Raw genomic sequence first — 12,315 nt, forward strand, 5'->3', positions numbered from 1 at the left:
CTACAGTATTCCTTGTATTTCATGTCCCCTCCCCCCCCCTCCCCCAACCAGTCCCTCCAAAACCAGCGTCTCCATCATAATCAGTGTTCTCCTCTCAGTTCTTTGTGTTTGGTGTTTCCCGGGCCCACAGGCTCATTTGAACTGGTGTGATTGAGTTTGTTTGTATGTGGTCGACATCATTCCCCGAAGGGTTAACAAGGGTTACGCTCCATCGACCCGCCGCCCGGCGCCACAACAAAGGCCTTGTTGCTGTGTGTGTGTGTGTGTGTGTGTGTGTGAGAATGAAAGTTGCTGCTATCAAATTAGAATGAATAACAAACGGCAAACACCGAGATTGAGAATGTGTCCTCAAATAAAAGGTTGGTGATATCAAAGATGAGTGTGTGTGTGTGTGTGTGTGTACACACATTATGTCTGTGGATATTCTTATACATCCTTCTTATGAGGGTACACATTTCAGAGAAGAAGCTGGATGCTCTGAAAGACTTGCGATCAAAGCTTCTCTGTTCAAGACGAGCATTTTTAAAACATCAGGGCTTAAAACAAAAACACTAAAAAGAAATGAAAGAGCTAAAAGAGCTGCCTGTCTTGGATTTTGGCGACGCCATCTTTGTGTGTTTTCTCAATGAGACGTTGTTGTTGACGACGTTGTTAAAACGTTCCGATTAATCTTTTCAAGAACTGAAAACACACTGAAAGGATAATGAGGCGAAAACACGGACAACTCCCAGACCTGTCAATCACCTTGTAGCCCCGCCCTAAACAGGGTTCATACACATTCTGACCAATGGATTTCCACGACCAAACATTTTGTAAACAGTAGAAAGTGAGTAAATGTAGTATTTAAACTAACAATGAGAACACAAAGCATACAGTAAACCTTAAATGACTCAAATGAATGAGACAATAGTTTGATTAAAAGAATAAACATTTATATAGATGCCTGTATGTATGCCTGCTTATATTTTGAGTCTTTCTTTTAAAAGCATATTAATTATTTCAAACTCAGCGTAAATGAACATCATGAACACATGAATATAACACATTTACATGACTTTCACTACACTTTGGGGGTTTTATTTTTTTCAAGGACTTTTCCAGGCCTGGAAATAACCATTTTCCAGGCTGCCTGAAGCATCTTCTGCTTAATGGTCCGACTCTAAATGGACCATCATTCACTAGACTTACGCCTCGAGGTGAAAGAGACTTACGTGGCCTTTCCCTCACGGAGGAAGATGCAGGAGAGGGAGAACTGCAGCGTGGCCGACACCACCTTCTTGGACAGCGGCTTGAACTTGAGTTTGACGTCCGTCTGCGTCGGCATGGGACTGGCGTACTGCTTCATGTTGATGCTGCTGGTGGCCAGGGCCTTCCTCCGGCCCGACGGAGACTCCTGGGGGAGGAGGAAGAGGCGATGAAGGGTCGGGGCGAATGCAGAGCATGGCATCGACACCAGTATAGCATTTTTTTTTTATTTATTTAACGTGAGGATATTCTGCCAGATTTAAATTGTTGATGACAGCATCCAGATCCACATTGGTGCACATGGTCACTGCTGGTTGGTGAATCTAAAAATGTGTGTTCCTCATTGTGAATTCAGTTTTGTGATATTTCATGTCACGCTGAAGCTACACTTCCTTTCAGAGATGTGCTCCGGGCCGAGCTGTCAAATTGGAATATGCCACAGACCAGGTGATAAGAGTTATGGAATCAGTGACAGTGTGCGTGTGTGTGTGTGTGTGTGTGTGTGTGTACACGCATGCAAGCCACTCGCCAGAGGTCGATGTGTGAAAAATAAGAAGTGCTGGAAAGCCTCATCACTGACTGCTAGATATGGAAACTAAACAGTTGGGACGCTCCAGCCTTTTGTCAGCCTCCTCCCTCCATCCCTCCCTCCTCCCTCTCCCCCCAACAAACACCGATGGTTTCAGTCCGGCTCTGGCAGCCCCACGCTGTCCGTGAGCAGCAGACTGGTTCCCCTCCTTGCTGTGTTGATACCGTGTCTCTCTTTCCGTGTCGTTTTTTTGTGCGATAGGAAACGTCCACCGTTTAACCGATGTGTTCTTTTGCTCGACGAGAGCCAGAATCCAACGTGAGGATCAGACGCGACCCAGCAGGTGGTTTGAATCCATCTGATGTCTCTTCTTCCCTGCATGGGTGTCTAAAAAGCAGCGTACTTAAATGTACACACATGTTTGTGTTATTATACCAGAGGAATACCTTCTCCTCTGAGCCCCGAGGATTCATCCTCTCGTGCGCACAATGCCGAACAAAGCAGAGCAGCTCGCTCTCTTTCACACGACACCGGTTTGAGAGCACATATACATAAACATCCACGCCGTGGTGGGAGATAAAGAGATACCAGCTCTGCATTGCCCGTTTCCTGATGTCTTCACACACTAACACACACACACACACACACCTCAGAGGTTTTGGCTCAGTGGGGAAAACTCAATCTTGGCCTTATCGCTGAGGACCGCAGGGTGTTCATACACAAACACACACACACACACACACACACACAGTATCAGTACAGAGTGGTAAAGCTATTGGTAATATAGTGAGGAAGTGTGTGAGCTGCAAATAGGGACGTGAAATCTGAGGCACTATGAATACATTTAATTTAGACCACGACATGTGATGAATATCAAGATCAAAACATTCAAATAAACTGGATTCATGATCACCAATCAATGTGTATCGTCTCCCTGCAACACAAAGTCATAATCTGATATTATAATACCTTTAAATGTTGTTGTGATGCACACTACATCTGTTGGTTAGTGCTTTCTTTCCCCACATTCCTCATCAATATGACGCCGTAAAAAACAACCAGTAGACCAACTCATTGATTCATAACTCATTTAAAAGCATCTATTCGTTCTTTCTCGACGGTGTCGTCCACAAGGAAAAGGTTGTGAATCCCAGACCGGCTGAGGAACTTCAGCTCTCAAGAGTTACTTTCCTACGAGACGGTAAACCTGAAATTGTTCCTTTGACCTCCGTCTCTTTCGTCTCGCCCTCCTATCCTTCCATCTCTCGCTCCTCGCTGCGACCAATAATTAAATAATACAAAAAACTGAAGAAACCGAGCGATTGACTAGAGAGGCCACTTGACATTTCGTGCTGACATTTGAGCTTTGTCGCTTTAGCTGTGGAACAGAATGACGTTTCATAACAGCCCATCAGGAGGAAGATGGGAGCAGAACTCTCCACCTCCTATCTCTCTGCAGATTACACCCCGGCTATTAGACTAAGCTAATAGGGCATGTAGATACGTTATGAATGAATTTGCTAAATGCACCAAACACTTAAGAAGAGGGGATTTAGCAGAAAGGAGGGACGGCGGGGAGGAGAAGGAGGGGAGTCTTGAAAATAGGAAATACTTAAGGATATGCAAATACCCCGGCGCAAGAATGGAATAACCGTTTCAACAGATTTCAGTAGGGACAGCAAACAATGGGAATCTGCTCCATTTCCCCAGATGCTGCTTGTCAATCAATGTGTGTGTGCGTGTGTTTGTGTGTGTGTGTTTGTTGGGGGGGGGATTCTGGGATTAGGGTGACAATGTGTAAAATGAAAGGGAAGGACAATGCAGAAGTTTAATTTATTACACAGAGAATGGGACCATCAATACGCTCTCTCTGTCTGAGCCCAGAGACTAAATACCTCTGTGTGTGTGTGTGTGTGTGTGTGTGTGTGTGTGTGTGTGTGTGTGTGTGTGTGTGTGTGTGTAAAAGAGAGAGAAAAGAGGACAGAAAAAGAGATTGATAGAAAGGAGGTAGGGAGATGGCTGTATGCTGCCCCCTAGCTGCAGCTCAGTTCAACTGCAGAGCATCGTTTCAGACCAACAGCTCGCTCAGGCTTAGTTTTGTGGCACGTTTGAAAGATAAAATAAATAATAATAATAATAATAATAATAATAGCGATCAAACCCGCCTGCAGTTTCTCTGCCTCATTAATTGCATGATTGACTGGGTGACTTCGTAGAGTTCTGCCCCGCTCTCCCCTGGTGCCAGCTGGCCCCGGCATCGATCCACAGATGCTCCCCTGGTGGGGGGGCGGGGGTCAGGGCAGGCGGGGTGCCGCGCCCGGGGGTCCTGCTGAACCCCCGTGCCCCCCAAAATGCCAATGGGACGGGGGCCAGAGGAAGGAGGGGGCGGGAGTCCCCTTTGTCACCCAGAGATGGATTAATTAGGCTGAGTGCTGAAACAGGAAGCTGGCTTCTTTGTACTGATCTGGTCAGACACACAATAAAAAAACTAAACGTGCACACACACACACACACACACACACACACACACACACACACACACACACACACACACACACAGACCAATCAGCTAATGCCGTTTTAACACGGGTCACCAGTCGATTGGTGTTTAATTTGAATGATCGATGTTGCACATTGATCAACATGGAACATCATCTGTTCCTGAACTGACAAAGTTCCCAAATTTCTAGTTTGGGAGCAAACGAATGGACTTCAATGAATGTTTTTTCTCTCCTTATTTTAAGAAACATTATTTCTTTATTTCTTCAAAACGAGCCGATGGTTACGGCGCACTTCTACTGTCTGGTACGAATGAGTCTAAAGCGCTCCATGAAGATTTAAAAAGTAGAAACACTTGGTGACCTGAAGCCAATTTGTCAATAACTGGTGTGTGTGTGGCGATGTTTAGTGTACACTTGAGGATGATAGAAGATTTTAAAAACTCTGGTATCACCGTGATATCACTGGTTCCACACAAAGCAGATGACTATCGGCCTTAAGCCTGCTGCCACTAAACAAAACAATCCTAAACTGGATGAAAGGGACAACCTGAGGTCAGTTTCACTGCGACTCCGTCAAGACGAGTCACCCGTTTGTTCCAGGTCGTTCTCCACCGTAACGGTTCTCTCGGTTCTCTCTCTTCCTCCCTCCACCGGAACCGTTCCTCACATCAGCAGGACTTCCTCCTCTTCCTCTCGTTAACGCAGCTTCGACCTCGTCGGGATTCAAAATGTTCCACGCGGGCCTTTTTGTAGTTTGTGTTCACACGGGAGCAGAAAAAATAAAAAAGCCTCAAACTCAATTTACTATGGAATAACCCTGAGGTGGCAGCGATTAGCCCAAAATCAGCTGGCGCTGGTTGATTTCAGCCGTCAGCAGATTGGAGGTGTGGGGCTGCTCTTCCTCTCGCCTCAAGGTCACCGGTATTGGAAATGGAGACATCCAATGTGCTCACATCTCTCTTTGAATCCGCACACAATGGAGTGATTCCTCTGTGTCAATTTGTCCTCCCCTGATAACTGATAACGGCGGGCCTTTTTACATACCACCTATGAATACCGCACTCCACACACACACACACACACACACACACACACACACACACACACACACACACACACACACACACACACACACACACACACACACACACAGAGATTAAGACCAATTTATTCATCTGCTACTATTATATGTGAGGATTTATTTTTTCCTTTTTCCCCGAGCAGTGTGTATTTTTAAAAAGGCAACAATGAACATAAAAGGCATGCAATACTATCAGTGAATTACAATAACAATGGTCTTAATAATGGAATGAACTGTGCAAATGGCTTTCATGTGTATTGTCACACACAGTCTCTCTCACACACACACAAAGTAGAAAAAAAGACCACAGGATGTCTCTGCTCTAGAAGACCCACCTTGTCCTTGTGGATCAGTTTTTTTAAGTTAAACCCAGACGGCAACCTCCGGTTCTGCCGAGTGAAGTCCATACGGTAGGGTCTTAAAACCTGTATTCTCTCTCCTGTCCACCAGGGGGCGACTCCTCTGGTTGTATAGAAGTCTATATAAATGACTCTACTTCTCTCTTGATGTATTCCCTCAGTAAACATTGTAAACATGAGTTTTTGTCTCAATCTCTAGTCTCAAGTCTTCTTCAATACAGCATGATGTTCATTTAGTAAATTTTGGTCATTTAGAGTCAAACAGACCATAAAGCAGGGGACGCTTTAGGGGCGGGTCTACAAGGTGATTGACAGGTCGACACCAATAGTCACTCCTCAGCACAAATATGGTCACTTCTGGTCTCAGGTTGAGGGGAAAACGTCCGTAATCCAAGATGGCGACGGCGAAATGACCAAACTCAAGGCTTCAAAACAGTGGTAGAGGACTTCTCATATACAGGCTATGGTTAAACGCCGCCACTCCAAAACGAAAACATATTTCTGGGCACCACCTCGTCCCCCACAAGGTTGACAAACAGTGGCAGGAAAGCGGGAGAAGCAAGAGATTGAAGAGAGGAGATTAGTCACAACAAGAGCCGGATTAGTCTTGTTTTAAAGGGGAAAGGACGGCAGATTACAGCACAGTGTGTGCAGTAGTTTTGGGTTTAGAATGACACTGAGCTCCTTTTTGTGGAACACAAAGAAACTGGATCTGGGACAGACTAGCTACAGGAGGGTAAACAAACAAAACACCAACAACTGGAGCCTCACAAAGTCCTAATGAAGGACATCTGAAGTGGGCCATGCCAAAAAAAAGAAGAAAAAAAACACGTTTAATTTAATTAATGTCGACTCATGATACCGCTTGTCTTGGGAAGCCAATAATCTGTAGGCGACGTCACATATTGATGATGAGTCGACGGATATAACATAAATGTGTGTGTGTGTTAGAAGGAGAGAGAGAGAGAGAGAGGGAGAGAGAGGAATGTCTTTAAAGCGGGTTGCCTCTGATGGCAGCAGATGAAAGGAGGAGAGTCACAAACCAACCGGCCCTTAAAAGGTCTAATCCGAACTGGGAGAGGAGAGCGTTTGACTGGGGACGAACCAGTGAGCAACATTCCAGAGGTTCAACAACGTTAATGAAACCTCCAGATGTAAAAGCCTCAAAGAGGCAATGATGGTGGCGCTGACCTCCTGACGAGGTCACACTGGACTGGGATGTGTATTTGTGCACCTGACACACACATTTACATTAAACATGCTGCAAAATAAAGACATGAGAAGCAATGTTGACTGGGCGGGGATTACAGGGAAAGCAACACGTATTTGTAAGCGCACGTCTTTAATGAATATATAAACAGCAGAGCCCGAAAAGCCTTTTTGTCGCATGAAGATCAAAAACTCCTGATGAGATGTAACACTGGGGATGCAACCAACAAATAAATCATCCATTAAACCGTTTGGTGAATACTACGTCACCCTTAAAGACACCAGACACTTCATATATGCTCACGATCAAACAAAAATATTGGTAATCATTAAACGGACGGTAGATTTTATAAAGTTTACGTCAACCCTCTGGACCGAGCGGATGTCTTGACCAACAGTCGTCCAAAACTCAAAGAAATGTACAGTTCCATTAAAAAACATGAAAAGCAGTGAAGAGTGAGGATCTGCAACCAGAAGCAGTTCGGCCTCTCTGTTCGATAAATGACAAACAATTCATGGATCATTATTAAACAACGGTGATCGGTCCATGAAATCTGCCATTTGAGCTTTTCTGACTCGTCTGCATCGTAATTCACAACCAGCAGAAATGCTGAGACGGACACCAAGCCAATATCTCATATCTGGTCTCTCTCCCTTCATTTCTGTTCCTCCCACCCGGCCTCCCTCTCTCCCGTCTTATCAGCGTGTCCAGGGTGCCCTCCTCTCTTCGGCTCCCCGGGTCTTTCTTTTGGGTGGCCCTCAGAGCCCACACACACACACACACACACAGACCCAGAGCATGCACTTCAGACAGGGGGCTAATGGGAAAATAAATTACCAGCAGCCAAAAGCCCTGGCTCTGCACTTCTGCTGGAGAGAGAGAGAAAGGGACATGAGGGGGGGAGGTGGTCAAGAAATAGAGAGAGAGAGATGGGTACAGAAGACAGAGGTGGATAGCAAGAAAACTGATGGAAAGAGACGTAGAGAGAGAGAGAGAGAGAGAGAGACCGAGAGAGAGAGACAGGTCGACGGGATTATAGCAGGAGTTCATTCCTGGTCTATGAAGCGCCTGATCATCATTTTTTCCACCATCTCTGGCCATCAGAGAGACTAGAATGGCCAATAACATCACCACGTGTGTGTGTGTGTGTGTGTGTGTGTGTGTGTGTGTGTGTGTGTGTGTGTGTGTGTGTGTGTATAAAGTTGGACAAGTTTGATTTCATGTAAAATGAAGGAGGTTCGTCTACTGCAGAAAACTTGCTCTGTAACTGTCGATACAGAATCTGGCTCATTTTGTCACAGTGAAAGCAATAAAACTGTCTTTTAGTGGTAGAACAGTGATGAATAAATAGTGTTAGAAAGAGCTTTAGTTGTTTGGGAAAACCCAAGATTTTAATATAGAAGCTGACGCAGCCGTCGTGACGTTGGTTTGTCGCCTGCCGTTTGAAGACATTTTGGCCGTCGCCATCTTTGTTTTTGCCACCAGTGAACGGAGGAGGGAACCATACCTGGACTGAGGACAGACCTGTCAATCACCTTATAGTCCCGCCCTAAAGCGTCCCCTGCTTTAGAGACTGAGACATAAACTCATGTTTACAATGTTTACTGAGGGAATAAATCAAGAGAGAAGTAGAGTCATTTATATAGACTTCTATACAACCAGAGTCGCCCCCTGGTGGTCAGGAGAGAGAATGCAGCTTTAACACATGAAGCATAGAGTTCTATACAACCAGAGTCGCCGCCCCCTGGTGGTTTTACGATACTTCAGCGTTGGCTTCACTCTTCAGAACCGTAGGTTGCCGTCTGGGAACATGACTTTCCCAGGAGTCATCTCTTCTGACCAGTTACAATCACTTTACCCACAAAATGATTATCAAAGCATCCGTCGGGATCTCACAGAAAGACCACGACGTGCAGCCAAAATGATGCTAAACTTCTCCTCGCGATGCGCCTCCCATCTCGTTTGAGCGCTTGCCGCCGAGCGGCTCGAGGGGTTTGGTCGATGAGGTCCCCAGCGAGATCTCAGTCTGGATCCTCTTCATATCAAATGATGCTTTCCAGGTGAAGACAACACCGGGACTTTTGGGAATCGGAATCTCCACATCCGCTCAATCCTCACTTTAAAAGATCCGTTTGTTTTAGCTGTTTTCGGGCTACGATAGAGCACCTAATCCAGAGCAAAGCTGATTTGCTTAAGGGGGAGGGAGGTTTAAGATGGCCTGCGACAAGAAACAATTGCCCCAAGTGAGAGTCTGCCTCTCTCCCACCCTGCTCCATGACAAAGGTGTCCTCTCCATGCTAAGTGACAAATCTGGGGAGACAAAGAGCATTAGCCGGGTGATGCTCTGCTCCGGTGCCTCCGATTGAGGCCAACTCAAAGAGAATCTAATATGGATTTTAAAAAGAGGAGAGGGAGAGATTAGAATGAAAGAGAAACAATGAACACCTTCTACCAAGGGGGAATTAGTGGAGGGATTGGATAAGGAGCTGGTGTGTGTGTGTGTGTGTGTGTTTGTTCTTTGAAATTCCTTTTCCACGAAAGAACAATAGGGTTCCCCAATTCTGTTTATGTGCATCTACATGTGACACACACACACACACACACACACAGACACACACACACACACCCAAGTGTGTCAATGAGGATGAGTTTACGGAGAGACTTAAGAAATGGTGAAACATGATATTTAATTCGCAGATTCAAAGGCGCCTCATAGCTAACAAGCATTAAGGGGTCAAAGGTCGCCCTGCAGACTGTGTTTAATACAAGGAACTTTTATTTTGTGTTGGTTCTGGTGGACTGGAGGAGGTTCTGGTGAACCTGCATGATGTCATCTGGTTTCCTCAGAACTATATATGAATAGAAATCTTCTCACCGATGGTCTCGATATTTATGTCGATCACTTGGCGGCATTAAAGAAAATCGGAAGCAGATTTTGACAGGCGACACACCCGAAACAAGCGCCTCTCTCACCGTGGAAAAGTGTCCTTCGCCACATGTGTGTGTGTGTGTCTTTACTGCAAGACGCATCTCATTCCTGACCCCGTCCTCTCTGGGCGCGGTTCTCCGAGTACAGATTTATATCCCAAACAGAGACAGAGACGTGTTTGGGGATCAGTCTAACTGTCAGTGCCTGGCTTAGCGCCGGCACCGGAGCACATCACAAGACCCTATTCATTGCCACTTAGCAGAACAGTCGCCTCAGTTTGCCAGTAACTGTGTGTGTGTGTGTGTGTGTGTGTGTGTGTGCTCCCTAAAATGCTCATACGCGAACACACACTTGCGTATACTCACTGTGAGCGGATGTCAAAGAGATAGTGTCAGACGAGTCACCCTGCACACAAGTTTAACCTAAGTTCATCACCAACCTCTCCACACACATTCTGCAGCCGCCACCTCCGCCCACACACACACACACACACACACACACACACACACACACACGAAGCCAACGACCCGGCCGCCCACGCAGGCCCAGCGGGTCAAGCTTGTGGATAAACAGGGGGATTTGCAGAGGGCACTGTTTTGCGGGCCACACAGGCCTGTCTCCATCGCGAGCAGCCATCTTAAGTCGCACAGGGGAAAAATAAATAACCCAGAGATGGAGATTAAAAAAAAAGAAAAGAAAAAACTGTTCCTATGTCCTCACGTCGCACCGCAACTGCCCGACCACCCATCATCGCCGTGTGAGGCATGATGTCAAAACAAGGTGAGGCGAGGATGAAGACGGATGAGGAAGAGTCCGATTAGCCGGCGGAAGCCGTGAAGGACGACCTCATAGGTGCGATAACAAAAAAAAGGATCTGGCAGACAATAACGCACGACTGAGAGCCGCCGATGAGACGGGAAGCATTTAAATAAGTGTGTGTGGACTGTCAGCAGGCTAGTCTTTACACCTGAAAGCAGACTTTTTATTTCTATCGCTGCTTTTCTAAATATTACGACCACTCAAGGAGCTGAACTCTAAATGTTGAAATTCACCCATTCACCCACCCACCCACACACACACACCCACCCACACACACACCCACACACACACACACCCACACACACAGAACAGGTTCCACCTGCCCATCAGGACTCGAAACTAATTGAAATTCACGCACCGATGGAACAGCAAATTAGGGGTTCAGCGTCTTGGGGATCAAACCTGTATCTTCCGATTGGAAGACGACCCGCTCTACCTTTTAAGTTGTGTGTGATCCACAGTTTGGAACGTCAACATCTCCAGTCAAAACACACACACACAAACTTAGGCTTCGTGTGAAGGCCACACAGGTAACACGGATGTTTTCCCTGGTGATGCTTGTGTTTTGATGTTTATTTGGGGGTCAAACGTCACGCTGTATGAGGCAAAACAAAACCTGTCTGGGCTGGTTCAGACTCTGCATGTGTGTGTGGGCTAGAAATGTATCTATAGTGTGTGTGTGTGTGTGAGATTATATACTGTATGTGTACACATGCACTGAGCCTGTATATGCGTTTATGAAAGAGAGACACTGTGTGTGTGTGTGTGTGTGTCAGGTGACATCTGCTGCGTTGTTGGCGGAGAGCGGCGCTCAGCGGGCTGCAGGAGCCTCAGACTAAGGAGATGAAAGCCGAGGTCACAACCTGGACCAGTGGGACGAGACACACACACACTCACATGACACAAATACAAAGTCACACACACACACACACACACACACACAGGGGGCGTACAAGAACACGAGACGTCAGAACAAACAGAGCAAAGACAAAACAGTTCGGCAGACAAAACAAGACTGAATGCAAAGTCGCACACAAACAGAGACGGTGTGAAAAACGATGACGCACACACACACACACACACACACACACACACACACACACACACACACACACACACACACGCAAAGCCGCCGCATCATCGGGGGCAACAGTTTAATCAGTTAATTAACAAACACATGCATGTAAGCAAAAACACACACACAACAGACAGATGGAAGATATGGTGTGTGTGCCAGGCGATAGTGTGCCAAAAGCTCTGTGTGCGTGTGTGTGTGTGTGTGTGTGTGTGTGTGTGTGTGTGTGTGTAAAGGAACATGATTAGATGTATTAAAAAGTACCGGAACAAAAAAGGCAATATTAGTAGAAGTATCCTTTTTTATTTATTTAGAAAACAAATCTTTTAGTTATTATAAAATATTAGAGATATGACGTTACAGATAGTTTAAAAAATATTTTATATCATTATTTGAGTAAAAATCAAATAAGTGCATTTATATCTACGTATATGATCGGTGCATCCAAATAAATATTTATCAGCAGATTCTCACATTTGAGAAGCTGGATGGTTTTTCAGAAAACACACTTGTGCTCACTCACACACACACACACACACACACCAAATAAAGAACAAATGGACACAG

At 45.7% G+C, this 12,315-nt stretch overlaps 1 protein-coding gene across 1 annotated transcript in view; it reads right to left on the bottom strand.

Moving 5' to 3' along the window:
* Nucleotides 1-12,315, bottom strand: part of ehbp1 (EH domain binding protein 1) — a 126,658-nt gene that overhangs the window by 89,484 nt on the left and 24,859 nt on the right. Inside the window, exon 5 of the mRNA XM_079229598.1 lies at nt 1,212-1,393. Within this exon, the coding sequence (XP_079085724.1) occupies nt 1,212-1,393 (182 nt within the window). The remainder of the gene's footprint in view (nt 1-1,211; nt 1,394-12,315) is intronic.

The sequence above is a fragment of the Taurulus bubalis genome, assembly GCF_910589615.1.
Source record: "Taurulus bubalis genome assembly, chromosome: 14".
NCBI classification, from domain to species: Eukaryota; Metazoa; Chordata; class Actinopteri; order Perciformes; family Cottidae; genus Taurulus; species Taurulus bubalis.